This window comes from Pseudomassariella vexata (assembly GCF_002105095.1).
Source record: "Pseudomassariella vexata strain CBS 129021 chromosome Unknown BCR38scaffold_5, whole genome shotgun sequence".
Taxonomy (NCBI): Eukaryota; Fungi; Ascomycota; class Sordariomycetes; order Amphisphaeriales; family Pseudomassariaceae; genus Pseudomassariella; species Pseudomassariella vexata.
This window is the reverse complement of record NW_024467960.1, coordinates 2,833,582-2,854,050: the sequence shown is the minus strand read 5'-3', so window position 1 is coordinate 2,854,050 and position 20,469 is coordinate 2,833,582. Positions and strand designations below refer to the sequence as shown.

The following is a 20,469-nucleotide window of genomic DNA, read 5'->3' as shown; positions in this document are numbered from 1 at the left end:
GTTTAAATACCTAGCAATTCAATACGATGGCGATCCGTAGGAAATATAGTAACGTCTCAGGTAATATTGAAAACTTGAAAAGCTAAGAGCTCATCCGAATTAAATACGAGCATCCCACGCATATTTGAGTGTCGAAGCTTAAAGAGAGAAACCAAAGTAGCGTCGTGGAACTAATAAGGTCGTAAGTAAATAACTAATTTCTTGCTTTAAGTTAATGTAACTTTATATCTCTCGGTTATCGTTTACATCGATATAACGACCGTTAATACTAGCATATAACTGCTTATATTGACGATAATACTCCTATGGCGTTCCTTCGGAGCTGATTTTATCAACCTCGCATAAATGGTATAAGTCCATTTCCATTGCCCGGTCGGCTCTCTCGATAGCTGCTTTCCAGGCTCTTAATTCATTTACCTTGCAGTATCGGCTATTTGACAAGCTACATACGTAGATATAAAACCCGGCAGTAGGAACATCTACCTTTGGCATTTCCGCAAGATGCCTGTGATATTGACCTTGGTGGCGTCAGCCCACGCTGGCTTGAGAAATCGGACACTTTGCAGCTGCTTCCGAAGTACACTATGCTGCGTTGCTATAGAACCTGGGGACGCTTAGCGATCCGTTTTTGCTGTTCCTGTTGTATAAATTCATTCACAAAGCCCTGGTTCGGGTTGCGCAGACTAGGATCCGAACTGGATAGCGTAGGAGCCATCCTTCTCGTACAAAGCTGAGGCAACTCGTATATAGAATAAGAGAATTGCAGCAAAGAGGCTCATTGCTCTTGTTTCCAGATTATAGGGCGTTCATGAGTCCTATTATAGCGTCGAAGAATGTCTTTTAACTCGAACCAACAACGATGCCGGCTTTAAGATAGCCGAAAATAGTTGGTGTAGAGGCAGGAAACTGATTCCTCAAGTCGGCCAGCCGTCTCGAGCCGCCGAGCTTACGCCAGGTGGACGCAGGGGCTGAGCGGCTGCATCGGGTTGGCCAATGACCCATCAGATGGGGCGCAAGTACCTCGTACACGAGAGAGTACTCTATCTTGTGCCTTGCTGTGATACCATCATAATACGGGAACCCACGCTTGCCAAATTCAGCCTCCAGAACAGCCTATTCTCGCTTTAACTTGTAAATTACCAATGATTTCCTCTATATACAATGATACCAATTCAAGGAAATCCTTTTAAGTCTCGGTGACTGGACCGACCATGCAAGCCATCTATTAGGCCACGTAGTTTTCATCCTCATTCCATTATTTCTTTCCCCTGCCTCCTTTTCAAGAAACCTGCACAAACTGCCCCACCCCCGGCACCCCATCCACAACGACATAAACCACATACGGCCCCGGCGGCGCCACATTCTTGTTGGGCGGCGCCTTGACCGTAACCGTCTGTGCTGTCGCCCCGGCCTTGAAACCCGAGTTATCCAAATACAGCATGCGCTGCCCCATATGCACACTATGCGTCACGAAGCCGCCGTGGTACAGCGCGACTTTCACGTTCTTCGCCCCTGCAGGGGCGGTGAAGGAAATGGTGAATGTCGAGGCTGCCCCGGTGGCAACTTTTGGTGTCGAGAGTGTAATGCCAGAAGGACGGACGGCGTTGTTGGCTAGGTAGGGCGGCGTGTAGATTTCGACGCGGAACTCGGTCACGTAGGGGTTCTGCGCCGAGGGCTTGAGAATGGGCTGCTCGACGGGGTTACTGCCCGCAATCATGACGGTACCATCCAGCAGCAACAAAGCGACGGAGTGGTACAGCCGCGCAATCGTGCTCGTGGCGCCCGTGGTCCAGCGCGCGCCCAGCGCGGCGGCGGGGTCGTAGATCAAAGTCTCGAGAGTAGGTTTCGTGGCCTCGCCGAAGCCTTGCGCGCCCTGGTTGGCGCCGTTGACGAAGAGGATCGTACCGTCGGGGAGATTGACCCCCTCGACCATGCAGCGTCCCTCCGGCATGGCATCCATTTCCCAGGTTGGCTTGGCGTCAAGGGGCTTCATGCGGCCACAGGATGCGTCGGTCGGAGCCGTGATGTCCTGGTACGCGCCGCCGCCGCAGATGATGACGTCGGCGGTCCAGCCGTTGGTGCTGGAGAGCGGCATGAGGACCGAGGTGCCCGTGTTAGGGTAGGTGCGGTATTGTCCGGGGAGGTCGGCGAGGGTGGTTACCGTGGAGCCGCTGGCGACGTCGAAGATCTCGCTGCTCTTGGAGACGGAGACGAACAGCTTGCCGTTGGGTAGGAGGTGCATGAATGGGTACATATAGTAGGGTTGGTTCTTCACGAGGATATCCATCGCAATGGCCTTGCCGCTGGAAACACCCTTGGAGTCGAGGATTTCGTACGTAGGGTTATTGTTGCTGGCATTGTTGGGGTCGAGACCGTTCAAGCTACCGGATGCGACGAAGACAGTGGAGTCGGGCATGATCTGGGCTGACGGGTACCAGCGAGCGCTAGACAGCTTGTTGCCGGGCTCACTCCAGTCCTGGCCGTTGAATTTTGCGTCCGTGGAAGATCGTTCGAGGTAGCGAATTCCGTCAAATCCATCACCCACAGTCGGGTCCACCCAATCTAGGGGGGCATTGCCACCAAGAGAGACGAATCTGCCATCGGCCAGGAACATGCCACCGGCACAGAAGGCATTTGTCTTGTACGCAAGGGGAACGACCGTGTTGTCAGCCGGGTTGTACTCGGAAGAGTACGCATACTGGCCGTTGGAGAGCTTGAGCTGAGTGTAGTTCTCCACCTTGTCGAGGAAGAGGACACGACCATTCGGCAGCAGGCCAGCGTGCATGGCGGGCACACCAGAATCTCCAACCACCTTGAGCGTACCTGGGTTGGCATTTACAGGTGCTGGCTTAGGTCCAGGGGCGGGCGTGGTTGCACCGTTGAGGCAGGGTCCGGACTGGCAGCCATCACCGCAGTGGCCTGTTGTGTTTCCGCAGAAGCCGTACATGGAGCAGCAGGAACCCTGAGGCCAGTCCCCGCACACAGTCCCGCCATAGTTGGCACCGCAGGATCCGTCGGTGGTCAAAGACGACGAGGGTTCTGTGCCCGTCGTCGTAGTAGCGGGAGACGTAGCGGTAGACGTAGAGCCAGAGCCAGGAGAAGGAGCTCCCACGTCCACGCATGGGCCGGACTGGCAACCGGCACCGCAGTGAGCTGTCGAGTTGCCGCAGTAGCCATACGAGGAACAGCAGGATCCCTGGGGCCAGTCACCACAGACGGCCCCGTTGTTCTGCAGGCCACAGGTGCCGTCGTTGGTGACTACTACATTGGAAATCGTACTTGGTACGGGGGCCTTTGTCGAACTTTTCGCTTTTGCCGTTGTTTTTGCCGTTGTTTTGGCCTTGGTTGAAGTTTTACTTTGAGTACTAGCCCTGGTCGACGTCTTCGACTTTGTCGATATTTTGGGAGTAGTAGAAGCTCTGGTCGAGAGTGCCGAGATACAATTGCCACTCTGGCAACCGGTGCCGCAATGCGCCGAGGATGAGCCACTGATGCATCCTGGATTAGACCGGATCCATCACGAGCATGGGTGTACTTACCACCGTCCGTATGTCGAGCGGCATGACCCATCTGGCCGGTTGCCACAGACCGTTCCGCTGTGTGCCGCACCGCATGTGCCATCGGTGGTGACAGTCCTCTTCTCAACTGACGCGACTCGGTCGAATGATGGAGTGAATATTGGTTCGCAAGTCGTCTCTCGGCAGATCTGTCCAGCCAGACATCCCGTGTATTCAGCTTCCGCCCTGCAACTTGGTTGGACCCAAGTGAAGTTGATGTTGGCCAGAGCCGTCGACGTAAAGACTGCCAGGCCCAACAGCGAGGCGCTGGCGGACGGCATGGCTGAGTATTCAGAATAGGAGCAACCTGATATGTATATCGTCGTTTCAACGAGCGTGAAGGTGCGGTATGGCAAGTAACACAACAGCCGATATCCTGCTAGTGAAAGCCGATGCTTGGATTGGGGACACAACAAAAAGCGAATGACTTGAGTCCTCCAACCACGGGCCTAAGAGCAAGAAAGCCACGAGAGACTGTTCGTGATCGGCAACGAGGAGAGGCGCCATCTTATGAGTATTCTCAACCTCATTTTGCGGTCTGGGCATGTGGGCGCTGGCATGCAGGCTAAACTAGGAAGAAAACCGACAGATCAAGACTGCAACCCCCCGTATGACCAGACCCCACAGGATACCCAGGCTATACGGCGTGCTGGTCAAGCTTTCTGGGACGCAGCCTTGGCGTAAGACCAAGCTTTCCGCGGGTGTTTGGGAGAGCAAGCTGAAAGATCAACACGAGAAGTTGGGGAGCAATCAGAGAAAACGACCCACCAGCCAACCACCGAAGGGCGCTAAACGTCGTGGGTGTGGGCATGGACAATGGAGGAGGTGATTGGGCATCCGTGCGGAGTCGACTCCATGTTCTTGTGGACATTGGATGATGCTAGATCAGAGAGAGCTGGACGGAAGTTAGAGTTGGAGTCCGGCTCCTTCAAAATGAGATGGCAGTAAGCTGACACAGCTGACTTTGCTGGCTCGACCCCTAGTCACCCCTCCGAGATTTGACTCGTCGTTCGAGCTTTTCCCATTCTTTGTGTGTGCCCCAATTTCGTTCCATTCATTCTTCTCAGCAGCTGAAGCGCTAAGGATACGAACGTTGCCGAAGCCGAATGTCGGCGTTGTGGAGATTTTGTTGTTCCTGCAGCAATAGCGTGTTTGCGGGCTATTTTTACCGTCCCAATGCTGCAGAGAGCCGTTGCATCGAGCGGCTTGCTAACTTTGGTTCTACCAGCTTGTCACTTCTGATTCGATGGATGGTCGCAGAATTTTTGCTGGTCGTATCGGCTGTGCGGCGATAAAAGAATGTGAATATGCTGCATGCATTCTGCCTATTGAAGCAAGCGGCCGCTCAGGATTGTGGCAAGACTAAAGCAGGAGTATACACCGCTCCATCACAATCGCGTCGACAAGTTGTCCCTTGGAACTCCACATACCTTAAGGTTGGTGATCCGTGAGTGCCGAATTGACAAGCAACCCCACATGTCTTGGATAACATCCGCGCCCTTTGCCTGTGTGGTCGACCATGACGGGAGAACATCAACTTGCCTCACCTCACGATCAAGCATTCAACTGCTCCGAGGCCGACTGGATGTAAGGTATTGTATCTCGTCGAGACTTTTCGACCACCGCCCGCTTCATTCCAATATACCGAGACCCCAATGGCGACCACCACGACAACAGCAATCGAACTCCGTGAAGACGCTTGACTATCCACCAGCGCGAGGCAAGGCATCACGCTTTGCACGATCGGAACAGCGTCGATCCGGTCCTCCAAGCCTTTCAACCAGCCGACTCAACGGTGCCAGACGGCGGATACGGCTGGGCCGTGATAGCATGCTGCGCTGTCGTCTACTGGTGGCTCGTACTACAACTTGGAGGTTCTCCAAGGTGCCATGGTCGGCAAGGGCGTAGCATCGCCTGTGACACTGCCCTTTGTCGGTTCTTTGGGTCCAGGAATCATGGCTGCTCTGGTAATCATCAATTCTGTGATCATTCAGAAGCTGGGCGTTAGAACTGCGGGACTGCTCGGAGTAGCGCTTATTAGGGTCGGGGAGGTGCTGGTTAGCTTCTCGGTTCCCCTTGGGCTATGTTGTTCGTTGGCACAGAGTGTTATGGTTGGCATTGGGAAAGGGTTCTTTTGCACTTGATTACCCGGCTCACTTCCTATGAGCGGTGTTGGTTGACTGGCTAATGTACAGATTCTGCTTCGTGGTAAGTTCTGGGATATCAAGTCAATGGCAGCACAAAAGCTGGAGGTGCTGCTGCGTTGCAGATCATCTCTACTATCCCAGCCCGATATTTCAGTAAGAAAGCGGCTCGCCAACAGCATTGTCTTCGCCGGTGGTGGCTTTGGTGGCGCTGTCATCAGCATCTGTCTCGATGCCTTGAACCAGGACGTTGGTCCAGCGTGGGCTTTGCGAGTCTGGGGCTTGCCATCCTCGCCACTGGCCTTCCGGCTGCCTGGTCCGTCAAGGAGCGCATCCCTGTTAGAATGGAGTGCTTCTGGGAGGATTGAACTTTGCCTCTGCGGTAAGAAGAATTATTTGCGGTTTCTTCTCGTGCATACCAACAGTGGTAAATCATGTCTTTGGGTCGGCCAGAGTGGCTGTGGCTATGGGCATGATATTGACCAGTTGGGGAGGCGGGTATCTATCTCATGGTAAGACTTGTCATCATAGGAAGGAGTGGACTGCTAAAGGCTCCTGCGCACATAATCATAGCACACCCATGGAAAGAAGTTGGGCCTCCAGGCTTTCCGTCCAGTCATGTTCTACGCTGGCCCCATGGCATTAGAAACAGCTGGGTTCGTGGAGGCTTATCCGGTTGCGACAGAGCAAGAATTCATTTGCGAAGCCATGAGATCACGTCATCGCTGCTTTGGATTTCGATGCTAATTGTGCTAATTGTGGAGGAAGCACGGTGTCCATACTAAAAGCTCGTAAACATGGAGTACATCGGTTCTGCGGCGGCCCGAATCCAGTGCGTGCCGGGCTTTATGAACAGGGTTCGGAGTTCGGGCAACTAGGATCAAATTTTACAGTATGTTCCTCATGATTTCTGATCGATTTCCTCAAGCCAGGCAAAATGCCAGTCTCCACAATGCGGAATTTGACGATTGTTCAGTCTGCGGTGTCGTCTGCAGATGGTACACCTCTTCAGGCATGCAGATTGTTAGCGTATTACAACCCTCACAATACTTGATATTCCACTCCTTTTCAGTGCTGTAGAGCTGTAGAGGATAATGATACCCTTGTCCTAGGAAACCGTCACTTGACATCTCACACAATTTGTGTACGTTGATCAGTCTCTTAAAATAGGGTATTGCATCCGATAACAGTCTGCATGTCTGGAGAGGTGGAGTTACATATCTATGACGAGAGGATCCAGTTAACCGTTCCACTAGTATATTGTCGATGTGCCCATTCGGGCATTTACGAGCCGGCGGTTCTGGATGAGAGGTACACCGAGGTGGCCGCTGAAAGAGGGTGGAGTACGGTCCCGGTACGTATCCAAATGAACAGGAGCGTCCAGAGGCGAACTGGATGGATGTAAATTGGAATGGGTTTTCTGTAAGTCTCAATAGTCAATTTTTCATGCCAACTTTCACATTTCTACTGTCGGTTTCGAAATATGAAGAGCGTGCAGAAATACAAATAGCACAAACTGTACAACCCCCACCCCCCGGGTTAGTATCTACTCCTAGATATTCAAACCCTAATCGAAGGGCACCGCCCTGCTTCAAAGGCCGTGTCGCGTCTTTCCACCTCCGGGGTAGTCTATCAAAGGGAAAGACATAGTATTCGTCTCGGTAGCGTTGGGCGCTAGGAAAGAGAGCTTGGGGAGCCACCAATTTGGCTCGAAAATCCTGAAAGGTAGGCTCAATGCCCCGAGAACTTTGAGCAGCGCGAGATGTTTCAGCTGAGTTCGTCCTTGTCGTCGAATTTGCGCCCGCGGAAGAGGAGCAATTCCTTTCCTAGGACATTTCCTCTGGTGTAGATATTTAGCACCATAGTTTGTTACCGTTTGGTGAGGCGGTCTTTCACAAGAGGAAGGTGAGTATCGTTTCGAGGATTATGGGATTGTTGATGACTTCATGTGGGGCTGAAAGGTGTCGTTGACTTCAATAGGTAAAAAGGATCGGCAGCCACGTTTGTCACTAGTCTGAACATGCAACAGTTAGGGGTGATAGGTAACTCAGGTCAGACCAGAGTGTGTCCACGTTGTTATATAGAGTCAGACAAGTTCCAGAGAAAATTGCAATTGCACATGGTCCAGCTAGAGTAACAGCCTTCAATCGTTTTACAATATATTTGAAGTAAGCAGCAGTGGTTCCCGCCGCCTGGAAGTAAACCTTTAGTGCCCGATGGTGCTCGCAAATTCAGGTTTGAACTTCCGCTGGGGACCTAATTCGATAGATTGAATATAACCACGTTACTTTGCCATAAGTAGAGCTTGAGATTACTCGTGAACCATATGTTCCAATTTCTTATTTCAATTTCTTGTTATACTTTCTTGTTATAAGAAGTTGGTCATTGTACATTTATTAGAAATCATTCGTAACTAAATACAGGTATATGCTACGCCCAGAGCATGTATAGAGTCCAAGTTTGCAAAGGCAGGTCTTGGTCGCAGACACGATGTGAGCGATTTCCTTGCCCCTTCCCGTAAGAAGCAATATGGCAAACACAGCTAGATATGTTTTATCGCTCTGTTCAGCAACTTCGAGCGCCTGCGTGCAGGCCTTAGAGATGATATCGTGGCACGTTTGCTGGTCATACCCATAACGTCTTAATTCATCCTTAATGGCCTCAGGAGTTAGAGTGTAGGAGTATAAATGATGACATGAATGTTCGGCCCTTATCAGCGTGATTCTGCATGTAGGCTCTCAGGAGTCTCCCAAGGGTCTTGCATTTTTTGGATTTTCGGCAGGGTGGAGAAATCAAAGCCAGTATCATTCGGAACACTTCCATTTACTTGCAGCAACATACTTCGTATCTGTGGTGGATTCATTGCCAAGCAGGTAGGTTTGTGGTGATGGCGATCAGTAACAGTAGAGGGGGGTGGGGGGCAGAAGAGTATTAGGCTATTTTCATAACACCGACTAGGCTCTCAGTCCAAGGCAACCGTACGAAGATGGTCCCGACCACACCCAAAGATCATCCCCGGCCATGGACTACGCCTGGCCAAGGTGTGTGACAGCCTAGAAACCTACTTGAGCCAATCGCGAATAATTAAGTTGCAGCACAGTAATCTGCGCATCGTATTAATCGCGAGGCCTCTGGAAAATCAAGTCCTCACATAGCTGGTGTGACAGCAAAGACACCGACTTGAGCCAATCACAAACATTTGAGTTGCAGCACAGTAATCTGCGGGTTGCATCGATCACGAGGCCTCTGGTAAATCGAGTCCTCTCCCGGCTTTAATGCGTGTAAGTCATAGGCACTGTCGACGCTACGCGATTGGGTGTCACCATATGCATGTGCAATGAAAGCTTCCAGAAATAGTCTTGTTGCAACGGCACAAGCTCGCTGGATATTAACATCCGTCGGAGCCGGAATTTTGCTTAAAGAAGCATTGCAGATCTGTTCATATGGCAGGCCGGGGCCTTTGGAAGGCATCGATTTCGATAGGCATGGGCGACAGGGGGCTGTTGGAATATTTCCCTACCCTAAAAATAGAAGTGTACATATTTGAGCGTCACTGCAGCAGTTGTAGTGTGACATTAAGAAGAGCCTCTCACAAGCCATATAAAGTTGGTCGTATCAATTCCGGCGGATCTTTTCCGCATCGGTGTAAAGTGAAATGTTTTCAAGACATACGATGTCAGGCAAATAGTGGCGAAGCAGAAGTATGGAGAGGCCTGGAGAGACACTAAGATGGAAGATCCACTGAGTCTGCTCAATAGCATCAGTGATGATAGCAGATGTGAGTGAGAAGTTTATTTCAGGAAAGTCCGCAGATGTAGCCACAGAATAAGCAGTCCCGCAAATAATGACCGGGGCGAGGGACAGGGACTGTCAAAGGAGGCAGTTCGCTATTAGGCAAATAGCACACGTACTAGTTACAACGATGTGAAATGTAAACAACAACCGGTAGTACGTAAGCGAGAGGAAAGAGTAACAGAAAACAAAGTCCGCCGGTAGTTAGACTAACGAATTTACTTGCTTAAGTATGAATATTTAAGTAATAATACAAGGGCTAGGGTAACAGTATAAGAAATTATAGCACAGAGGAATATGAGAACTATAAAGAGCCAAGATAATAAAAGAAAATATTAAATACGCCGTAGGTGTTAACCCTCGGTACCTCTACAAGTACTCCCTTAAGGGGCTATAGATGATATAGCGGGCCCTTAAGCCGCGTCGGGCGGTTATACAGGTAAACTTGTAGCCAAATGACTACTAAACCTCCTGTCCCTCCCTAAGTCTGTGCTACAACCCCTGCCTGAACTACCGATAAGTGTGGTAATGTGGCACTTAAATTCGTCCTCAGGGGTGGGATGCTGCTGATGTGCAGAAGATGCTCGACTATTTTTTTGTCGCGACAAGTCGTAGTATCTGCTAATTGGGGTTCTCGTCGAGCGTATACATCTCAACCATACGCTCAAGTGGATAGACCGTAACGTGGTCAGACGCTCGCAAGAATCGCGGCGAGAGGGCGTGCTGCGCGCCTTCTATCGTGAGGGGACGGGTTCGCCGACGAGCGTTATCGGAAAGGCGAGGTCCGATAAGGGGTCGGATTAACGATTCGAATTCTGGACCGGCTGTCGAGTTATATTCCGCCGACGTAGTGCTTGACGGTCGACTGGCTAGGATGCTCGTAATCCTAAACTGCACCAATCTCCCTATTATCGCTAGGTAGGCGAAGTCAACAAGGTGGGCAGCGCGCCGTAAGGGTTGACTAAACCCCCTTGTGTGTCAGCTGCGGGATTCGAACCCGCGACTCGTCACCGACCCAAGTGGGCGAGGCTCAAATCGGGACTTATCTACCAGCGAAGTGACCAACTACACCAGCCGACGCCAAGATAATAATATACGATGCGGACTTGGTATGAATACTAGTATAATATCCCAGACCGAGGAGAGAGATCTAGAAATACCCGATGGCAGGGTAGAAGCACAGAGCTAAGGAGAGTATATAACTAAGAAACCAGTATGTAGGATATATATCCTAGATAGGTATAGCGAAGTTTTACTTACTGCTGAGACCTGTTAGGCTAAGTAATATAGGATTTGTAAGGGTCTGGACCTCCGCTATATTTTCTCCTTCCAGTAATAAGACTCTAATAACTGTTTTGATCTTCTCAGTCGGTACGGTAACGTCGGCCATAATATACTAGTGACCAGGTCAATCCTCGTTTCCATGAAGGCCAAACGGATGTCTTGGCTCGTTTTCAAGCTTGTATTTTGAAAACTTTACCAGGGTGCTGCACGACATGGATATCATTCAGCTTCTTTTGATCTGGCGAGGATGGTGATAGGGGCGATGCAGTCGGTTCTGATGAATTGGATGGGGATTGCCCGGGGCAGGGTACCTGCTCAGTGCAGTACTTCTCATACCCGCACTTGAGTCGCATATCTTGGAACTTCTCCACAATTCTGTCGCACTCGACTCTTTTATCTGGGCGCAAACTTCGAAGCTCATCTTCAATGAGGTCGAGCAGGTCGACAAAAAATTGAGTGGTTCCCAGGCAACGCCTTAGCTTTTTGAATTCCTGGAAGAAATCTTTATCAGTGTCGTTCCGTCGCCGTAGTGCGTTTGGGGCAGTATGCAAGACTTAGAGCCGCAATGGACTTCTTGAACCTGGCCCCAGGCTTCCCGTCTATTTCGACCAGTTGAAAGAAGGTATCTTCTGAGCAATTGTATGGATTATTCTCTTTCTCATCTTCAAGGCGCCTCTGGGAGAACTCGTCCACCTCCCCCCATCCGAGAAGATACCAAATCGATAATTCGAGCAGGCACACCTGAGAGTCCAGATATCGTGACTCTGGGATATTGCAATTGAAACGTCGTATTTCGGTGGCCGGTACGTTGGAGGTGTACCCAGGCTTGGGGGATTGACCTGTGACTTCGTCGCCAGTCGATGAAAGCGCGTCAAACTGAAGTTGGATTTTACAAAACTCCCGTAACCGCCTTGATCGGTGTATTGCGGCGCAACCAAAGGATGTTCTGTGGCTTGAGTTCACCATGAAGACCGTGTATTCTGGGATCAGACGGATCTTGCGTTTCAAGACCGAGGCTAGTGTCGTCTGGACTGCACGCATGTATTGCTTGGAGCCCCTTGGCAATTCCCAACCATTGCTCAGACCCACTAAGCGAACCGGAGATTTCGGACCGGAACCCAGGACTGGGTACAATTTCCAGTAATCCATGAGATTGCCATCAGCCCAAGGGAATACTAGGTGGAATTATCTCGGTGCTGAAAATTCAGGAGAGTTTGATCAGATGAGTGTCGACTTTGGGGATCAAGCGCTTGAGTGTGAAGACTTCTTGCTTAAAGGCTTCTCTATCCCGGGAATGAAGTTGCTTGATAGCGTAAGAAGGGTTGTGCTCATCTCCGCTCTGCAGTCTGCTCTTAGTTTTCCGTTTCAATGCCAGCTGTATAGACATGGAATAGACTTACTGCACAATTGTGACGCGCGTGGTGGATTTTAACGCGCCAACATCCGCTGAGCCTCCGTGTTGAACTGCATCGCGACTGTCTTCGATAAAGGGCAAAACAGTCCCTTCCGCCAGGTAATAGTGTGGCGCTTTCGGCTTTTCCGGAGACATGAGTTCGAAATAAGGGGCCAACAGTTGAAACTGGTATGTATCGAAAACATCCAAGGAATGATCTTCGCAGTCCTGAAAGTACCCAATTGGCTCCAAGTTCTCCGGCATCTGGTCATGCCTTTGATCTTTTTGCAGAGACTCAAGGTTCCCTCCTTGTCTTCTTGGCCAATTTAGAGAATAAACGGCAAGCCACTGTCGCAGAGACCTCCCTTGATGAAATCCGCACTGGTGTGAGCCTTTTCAACCAAGGTCGGCAGGGTAAAGAGCTTGCGTCGTGTGGTCAGGTTGCCCAATTTGGAAGATGCTGCATATTTTCTTTCCTACACTTGACTCGCAAGCTGCTTCAATTCGTTTGTGTTGTCGAATATCCATTTGCGTCTTAATTCACCCAGGACGGCATCGTAGGTTACAATCTTTTCGAATGCACTAGTAGGCGGAAATTTCTTGTCTCCCTTTCCGGGTAGAAACTCTTTCAACGATTCCCTGAGTTTGCGGCCTAGTTCAGAGCGATCTCGTCTTTTTCTTGGTGGAGTATCCGGGTCATTCTGCGATATTGACGGCATAGATGGGTCGTGCTGCGACGATTCAGCATCTGCCCCAAAGCTGGAAACCCTCCCATCAAGATTGGCCGTTGGTTCAACAATTCCCGTGCCAGTTTTAACGACCAACTGGCTTGTGCTGGGGCTTGATCTTGGATGTTTGCTGTCTGTTGTCTCGGCCAACCGTCTTCCCTCCCCAAGGTCATCGACGTTGCCACTACTCCCTACATCCGAATTTTGTACAGCGACACTACGGTTTGTATCGTCTTGCGAGTAAGAAACTGAATTCACAGTGTTTTTCCATGATGCAACCACAGGCCTGGGGTTCTGCAAGTAATGAGCAAGCATGTACGCCAAATCCTTTTCAGAGAGCTCAATAACTCCATTCGACTAGACTCTTCAGGTGAATTCAACTCGTTACTTTTAGAACACTCAGATGATAGGTTTCCTCGGTGGCCGCACCAAAAGGTATGGGTCAACATGTTATGTTTTATATCTTCTGCCACATGTGTTTCGTCGATCACTGTATTCTATTATGCCCTTCAATCCCAGAGACTCACGTCTACCTTAGCGTTAGATTCACCACTAGTAATTGCAGCCTGGGGCTGTACAGTGCTTCGCTGCTGCAACTAGACAGAATTTGGACAACGTAGCGGCTAAATAGCTCGACGCGAGCATGAACCTAAGACCTGGATGTTCAGGCTCCTAGCAATTTCCTCGAGCCCATCAGATAATAGACGGATGGCGAGTTCTCTAAAGGAAAACAGAACCATGAGTTTCACCAATCTCCCCGTTTAGTGCTATCTATTTAGAGTACTTGTGTTAGTCGTTATGCGTAAGATCATGATTGACTTTGGGGAATCAAGGTAGCAGCTGACATATGGAAGGAGGATATCACGCCATCGTACTTTGTGGGGGGGATTGGGGTCAGCTAAAATGACTTCGAATTCTCTACCGAGTAGAAATCGGAACATCCTCTATTTTAACTTTCCGGTTATATTGTCCTCGAGCCCTGGGAACAATACCCGAGCATCCAAAGTCCTGTGTACTGGAAACCAATCTATATTTGATCTGTGTTGTGGAAATATTTTGGAACGAGGATCTTCTTGGCACTCAATCGTCTGAAGCTGGGGAACGACGACAGGATAGGACATCTCGTGTCTACCTGCCTTTTGGCAGCCCGACGAGTCTTTGTATCCCCAGGATTTCCTCGGCTACTAGCTCAAATGGTGGAAATGTCTTGGGTTCACTATTGGCGGGCGTGAAGATTTGGCAATGCAAGATCCACCAAACACCCAGCTACATAGGACTTTCACACTTGTGAAACTCTTTGGCCTTCTACACCAATGCAAAGAGTGGGCCCCGTAAGTTTTAGATCCTGGAATCTTGCTGATGGTCCGCATAAACCTATCAGTTCCGCACGGCGTGATGGATGCTTGGCTTCAAAATGTTTTCTATGCAAACGCATTGCCTGCATCAGTGGCCATTTTCTCCATACTTCACTAGCTCAACATATACTTACTTGGGACCATTATCTTCTTTCAGATAAGCATTATCGAATCTCCACCTCCCATGTCCACCCCTCAGACGAATTTGAGGTCCAACCTACAGGGAGCAATAAAATACTAGTTTGGCGTTGGGTTAAGCTTTTAAGCCGTAGTGCAGAATGTCAAACTGTGGCCTGAAATTCCGTCATGGTACTAGGTTGTCACAACGGCCGCACGTTCTTTATGGTACGTATAGTCGTTCGTTTGCAGAAGAAATATGTCGTCGTTTGCCAAGAATTATACGCTTGTTGACTAACCCTCAAGTGAATGCCTCTAAACCGCGACGTAGGCGGCTAACCGGGACACTTTATAGTTATGTACGTGGTGCTTAGCCACTTCTATAGTGAATCGGCCGAGTAGAAATATCGGCAGTAGATCCGTGTTGGGGAAGGTAGTGTGGGACTAAGTCACTTGTACCAGCTTCACTACTTTTAGACGTCTGCAACAACTTACCTACTACAAGGTTTGGCAAGGCTCACGATATCCTGACGGACCTCTGGCATACACTTGGCATCTGACTAGTAGAGAGGAGAAAATAAGGAAAATTGATAGCATGGGGCCAACCTCTACAACATAGACTGGAAATGATTGTAAACTCACCCATTTCAAACACCCGTTTAACATGCAGCGGGCGTCGACCAAGACATTTGGCTGTCTATGTCCACTAGTTGACGAAGGGAAGGCGAGACTCGCCCAGGAAGGCATCATGGTCGAACAGAGTCGATTTCTTAAGCGATTTATAGCTCTGGTATCTGAGATAGGGGACATGCCAAATATCATACGCCCTATGGTATCAACCTGCCAACCAAGGCTCAATGTACTACGAAGCCCCACAGTATCTCTTATTGCAGAAGCATATCATGCCCCTTCGCCATGTTTTACTGCGCGAGATTGGCTTTGCTCGGGATCTCTGAATTGCCGGACTGTCAACCGCAGTGTTTGATTGTATTTATGGAGTCCAGCCGAAAGCTTGTCAACTTTACGCGTCAAGGTTTTCCCTGTTGGTGAGGTCGAACGCAACCGAGCCAATCAGCATCTGGGCCGGAAATAACCAACGGTTTCGGTTCTCGACAGGGAGCCTGTTTCGGGTGTGACCCAACAGTGGGCCAGAGCCTTGAGTGACATGCTCGCGGCGGACAAGCCTTTTCTTCCGACCGTAGTTCCTTGGATTCTACGAAACCGCAGAGCCCTATGCTTCGTCGATCGCCCTTGGTGACTGAATATCATCGGGTGATTTTCAGACGATGTGAAGTTAGTGCCCACCGGATCGACGGAAGGTACGGTGAAACATGATTGTACGATGGGTTATTCTGACAGATCTTGGTTGCTCCTGATCGATGAGTGTCTTGTGGCTGTCCAGTTGATATGATAGCCATGCTCATAATGCCATGCTCAAATACCATCATCACGACAGTCAATAGCCTCTCGCCCGTGTTAGGTTAGCGAGTCCCCACTGTTGAGAAGGAAATGCGGCGACTATTTACGCAATCTTGTTTTCCTTGAGAGCCCTTAGTTTCACCCGATGCTCCCCTGGCACACACAGGACGAGAAAAACGCGTGTTTTTGGCCTGCAAAGTCGCCAAGCCTTTCAGTCTCGTGGAGCTGTCGTCTCAACATGATGGAGTGACCCACTGTGACATTGCCGAGCCACTCGTTCAGGCAGGGCCCTTGTCCCGTTTCAAGGAGCGGGCTAGCACCCGCCCCACTGGCAACTCCACGCGCCCGCGACGGCAGCCGTTGCAGATGACATCGTGGTGCAGCCACTGGGATATTATAAGACGATGCCACCCGCCGTGCTCTTCACGCCTTCTTGATTTCGTTTTCCGTCCTACTTCGCATTTTCTGTTCCTTCTTTCACAATTCAACCAGCAGGGCTGTTTCGTTTCTTGGATTTTTATCATTCCGTTCTTTTTTACAGTATCCTGTGCTGGTCAATATAATTTTTTTTCTGTTGTATACTTGAACAACCTTTCGAATACTCCTTAACATCCCCAAACATGCTGTCTTTCCGAAGAATTGCGCTGGCATCGGCCTTCATGGCCCTTGCCAACGCTCAGGGTGTCATTGTCAGCGCCAAAGGAGACAAGGGAACCAGTACCGGTCTGTTGGTGGACCAGTCCGGCAACGATGCCAACATCATCAAGCAACAAGAAATTGTGGATAATGTGGTCAATGAGTGCGGCCGTACGCTGCTCGCTGGCAACATCGACATTGGCGAGAACACCGAGAATGCGTTGGCAACTGGCGATGTCACTACGACCACCAGTGGAGGCGACATCGAGGTCAAGATCAACCAGGGCGGCGACCAGGGTGCTGGTCCTTACACCTGTGACTTGGACCCCACTGGTAACGCCAACGGTGCCAGTGGACAGACCAACCTCACCGTCACCGAGGGCAAGACCAAGAACGGCATCATGACTTTGACTGTCACCATGCCTGATGACCTCTCATGTATCGGAGGTAAGTCCGAGCCAAGGCATCATGCTTGAGCAATCTCCACACCATATAACCAGTGACTAACATACATCCTCGCAGCTTCCACTGGAGACGTCTGCACCGTCCGCTGCCGCAACGCAGCCGAGTTCGGCGGCTGCTTCGCTGTCCAGCAGACCGACACCACCCCCAGCGAGAACACCCCCGCCAACATCGCCACTGCCCAGACTCCCGAGGGCATTGACGCCCAGGTCCTGCAAAACATTGCTGACTTCCCTGCTGCCGCCGAGGGTATCGCCAACGCCAGCAGTGATCCTGCCGATCAGGGTGTTTCTGTCATTGAGGCCATTGAGGGTGACGATGCTGATGTGGACACTGGCGACGACGATGCTACTGCTGATGATGATGCCGCCGCTGACGATGACGCCGATGCTGACGCCAACGACGATGCCACTGCTGATGATGATGCCACCGCTGACGATGACACTGACACTGACAACGGAAACACCAACACTGGCAACGGAAACAACAACAATAATAATGGAAACGGCAACAACAACAACAACAACAACGCTGCCACCGGCAATGGAAACGGAAACAACGGCGGTGGCAATGGAGGCAACGGCCGTGGAAACGGTGGCAACCGAGGCGGCCGCGGAAACAACAAGCGCTCCGGTGCCCTAAGGTGGGCCAGACGCGATCTTGTCTCCGCTTCTCAGTAAAGTTACTCTTGACGTGGAAGTTTGTTGTATAGAGCGCACCATGTAGATACCATTTTCTATTGGCTATTATTTTGTTGCTGCGGTTGCGGTTCATGGTAGATTTGCCGACCGAATGGGCTGTTTTAGAAGAAATTCAAATGTGCATCTTACTGTTTGAATTTGCGATGAGGTGATGATGAACTGTGCGCGAATGTGTTGATATGACTTCTATTTCGATTTGATCTTAATGCTGTGGCTGAGTTGGGGTTTTGTTTCAAACGCTGATAGCCATGTGCGGCAGCTTTGCCTTGCCTCATTCGGCATGACCTTTGAGTGGTTATGCAGAACATTTGTCTGCTAAGTAGGTTTCCTATGAGGTATTCGAGAGTAAAGGTATCCTCTGACTGGCTACTGCCAAGAGCATTATTTACCCACTTGCCACACCTGGCCCTTTCCGCTGTAAGTGTGGCAGTATGGCTTCATGGCAATATGAATGGATAGTCCCCCAAAACTGACCCATCTGCTCTGGTATGCATAAGTGTAACGAAACCTCTAACAGTCTAGCTGCGTAAACCACTAAAGAGTCTGTAAGGGTTTGTGCTAGTAAGTAAGTCCTGCTGCGGAGTCCTTTAGCAATAATATCGAGGTCTGACGTATGGAGTATAGTGCTTTGGGGTAACTGAAGTATTCAAGTAGGGTAACTGGGAATAGAGTCGTCAAGGCAGTTTGCCTCACCAATGGGTTAGATTGATGCTTAGATTGATCACTGAAGTAGAGACTGTCTATCTATGAAATGCCTGGGAGTACTGTCCCTTATATACCCGTCTCTCCTTCACTGATCCCCAGTTGGATATGTTGGTTGTCCAACATATCCAACATATCCACCCCTGTAGGTCCCGTGACCTGTCGGTCCTTTCCTTCCTCCGATGCGGGGTCCCGTGATCCTAGCGTCTGTATCCACCTGGGCTGCCAACGGGCCTGTAATGTTGGTTCAGGGCCAACGGTTCGTAACAATAAGACGTTTTGAAAATTAATTGTTCTCGGGATTCGGAGTTGTATTATTGGACCTGCCGAGACATCGCCGGGATGAGAATGCAAAGCTGCCTGTATCTGCTGGGGTAAGCGCTACTGCGGTTTCAAGTGCATGTACGCTCATACAACAACGATTCATTCATTAAGATATTTTTAGATGGTTACGATAACACAGCGGATATCTATGGACGGCTACCAGATAGCTACAGGGTAGGCTCGTTAATCAAAATAGTCATAAAGTGTAGATTATCGTTATACTGTATTGTAGTAATATGTATAGAAGGATGTGTGTCGCGAATGCATATAGGGTGTGAATTGTCGTATTAGGAAAGGTCGGCCAGGTCAGTTATTCTAGCCTGACTGAGCTCTTATCTTATCTATCTTATTTGTAGCTACAGGGTAACCCCCTTGGGATCACGTATCAATGGAAATTAGGTGTTACACGCAAAGGTGGTCAAAGATTTGTGAGGTTGTAAAAGCATGACATTCTATCTAGTCCTATGGAGCAGGAAGGTTGGACTTAGTCCCGAAGGGCTAAGTCACGTGGTAACTTTGGTGGTCTTGGCAAAGCCCACCAAGGTTGCCTAACAAGATGTCTTCACCAAAAGAGACCAATACCAAAGTCCCTGACTTTGATATCTGCAACCACTTATCAATTTGTTCAGACCAGTGTAGGTCAATCACGTGACAACCGTCACAGCCTCGAATTATTCGTATACGGTCTTTGTTAGCAAGATCTATTTATTAGTGATCTAGTTCGTTTGCGACCTTTGTGAAGGTCGAATTCCTTACTTTTGTTCATAATTCCTTCATAAAAATAAAGGAGCCCTTTATTTCTTCATTAACCACAAAGCACATTTTTCCGCTTTCTGAAGGAATCCGTTATTGTCCTGTCGATATTTGGCGAAGTCCAATTAAGGGTTCCGAAGTAGATGCAAATGTGACTTCTAAAACCGAGACAATGGTGTCTCAGAGCGAAGAGCAGGAATGATTAGTCTCCTGGTGCAAGTTTTGCCACGCACGTTTAAAGGGAAGAAACAAGCTGCGGGAAATAATAAAAATAATATTAAATACGCCGTAGGTGTTAACCCTCGGTACCTCTACAAGTACTCCCTTAAGGGGCTATAGATGATATAGCGGGCCCTTAAGCCGCGTCGGGCGGTTATACAGGTAAACTTGTAGCCAAATGACTACTAAACCTCCTGTCCCTCCCTAAGTCTGTGCTACAACCCCTGCCTGAACTACCGATAAATGTGGTAATGTGGCACTTAAATTCGTCCTCAGGGGTGGGATGCTACTGATGTGCAGAAGATGCTCGACTATTTTTTTTGTCGCGACAAGTCGTAGTATCTGCTAATTGGGGTTCTCGTCGAGCGTATACATCTCAACCATACGCTCAAGTGGATAGACCGTAACGTGGTCTAGACGCTCGCAAGAATCGCGGCGAGAGGGCGTGCTGCGCGCCTTCTATCGTGAGGGGACGGGTTCGCCGACGAGCGTTATCGGATAGGCGAGGTCCGATAAGGGGCCGGATTAACGATTCGAATTCTGGACCGGCTGTCGAGTTATATTCCGCCGACGTAGTGCTTGACGGTCGACTGGCTAGGATGCTCGTAATCCTAAACTGCACCAATCTCCCTATTATCGCTAGGTAGGCGAAGTCAACAAGGTGGGCAGCGCGCCATAAGGGTTGACTAAACCCCCTTGTGTGTCAGCTGCAGGATTCGAACCCGCGACTCGTCACCGACCCAAGTGGGCGAGGCTCAAATCGGGACTTATCTACCAGCGAAGTGACCAACTACACCAGCCGACGGGAAATAATATACCGTAATCTGGAACATAAAAGTTGAAGCGATGTCGTCTGATTGCGTTTGTGGATCTTGAAGCTACC

The 20,469-nt window shown here is 49.8% G+C and overlaps 4 protein-coding genes and 1 non-coding gene across 5 annotated transcripts; 2 read left to right on the top strand and 3 right to left on the bottom strand.

Annotated features, from left to right (window-relative positions):
• Window positions 1-1,279: 1,279 nt before the first annotated feature.
• BCR38DRAFT_340168 (glyoxal oxidase N-terminus-domain-containing protein) lies at window positions 1,280-3,838 on the bottom strand (the record flags this gene model as incomplete). The annotated part of the gene is made up of 3 exons (XM_040855761.1): window positions 1,280-3,258; window positions 3,367-3,488; window positions 3,540-3,838. The coding sequence occupies 3 exons, from the start codon at window positions 3,836-3,838 to the stop codon at window positions 1,280-1,282; spliced, it is 2,400 nt and encodes a 799-aa protein (XP_040717561.1).
• Window positions 3,839-5,524: 1,686 nt separating this feature from the next.
• On the top strand, window positions 5,525-6,486 carry BCR38DRAFT_183747 (uncharacterized protein). Its single transcript, XM_040853956.1, has 2 exons — window positions 5,525-6,213; window positions 6,275-6,486. Exons 1-2 carry the CDS (start codon window positions 5,789-5,791, stop codon window positions 6,345-6,347), a joined length of 498 nt encoding a protein of 165 aa, XP_040717560.1. The 5' UTR covers window positions 5,525-5,788; the 3' UTR covers window positions 6,348-6,486.
• A 3,983-nt stretch (window positions 6,487-10,469) lies between these two features.
• On the bottom strand, window positions 10,470-10,572 carry BCR38DRAFT_t155. The gene has a single exon. It is a non-coding gene; the product is annotated as a tRNA-Thr (tRNA).
• A 1,409-nt stretch (window positions 10,573-11,981) lies between these two features.
• On the bottom strand, window positions 11,982-12,434 carry BCR38DRAFT_484211 (uncharacterized protein; the record flags this gene model as incomplete). Its single annotated transcript, XM_040863723.1, has 2 exons — window positions 11,982-12,123; window positions 12,178-12,434. The coding sequence occupies 2 exons, from the start codon at window positions 12,432-12,434 to the stop codon at window positions 11,982-11,984; spliced, it is 399 nt and encodes a 132-aa protein (XP_040717559.1).
• A 4,014-nt stretch (window positions 12,435-16,448) lies between these two features.
• On the top strand, window positions 16,449-17,567 carry BCR38DRAFT_408513 (uncharacterized protein; the record flags this gene model as incomplete). The annotated part of the gene is made up of 2 exons (XM_040858275.1): window positions 16,449-16,872; window positions 16,948-17,567. The coding sequence occupies 2 exons, from the start codon at window positions 16,449-16,451 to the stop codon at window positions 17,565-17,567; spliced, it is 1,044 nt and encodes a 347-aa protein (XP_040717558.1).
• Window positions 17,568-20,469: the final 2,902 nt, after the last annotated feature.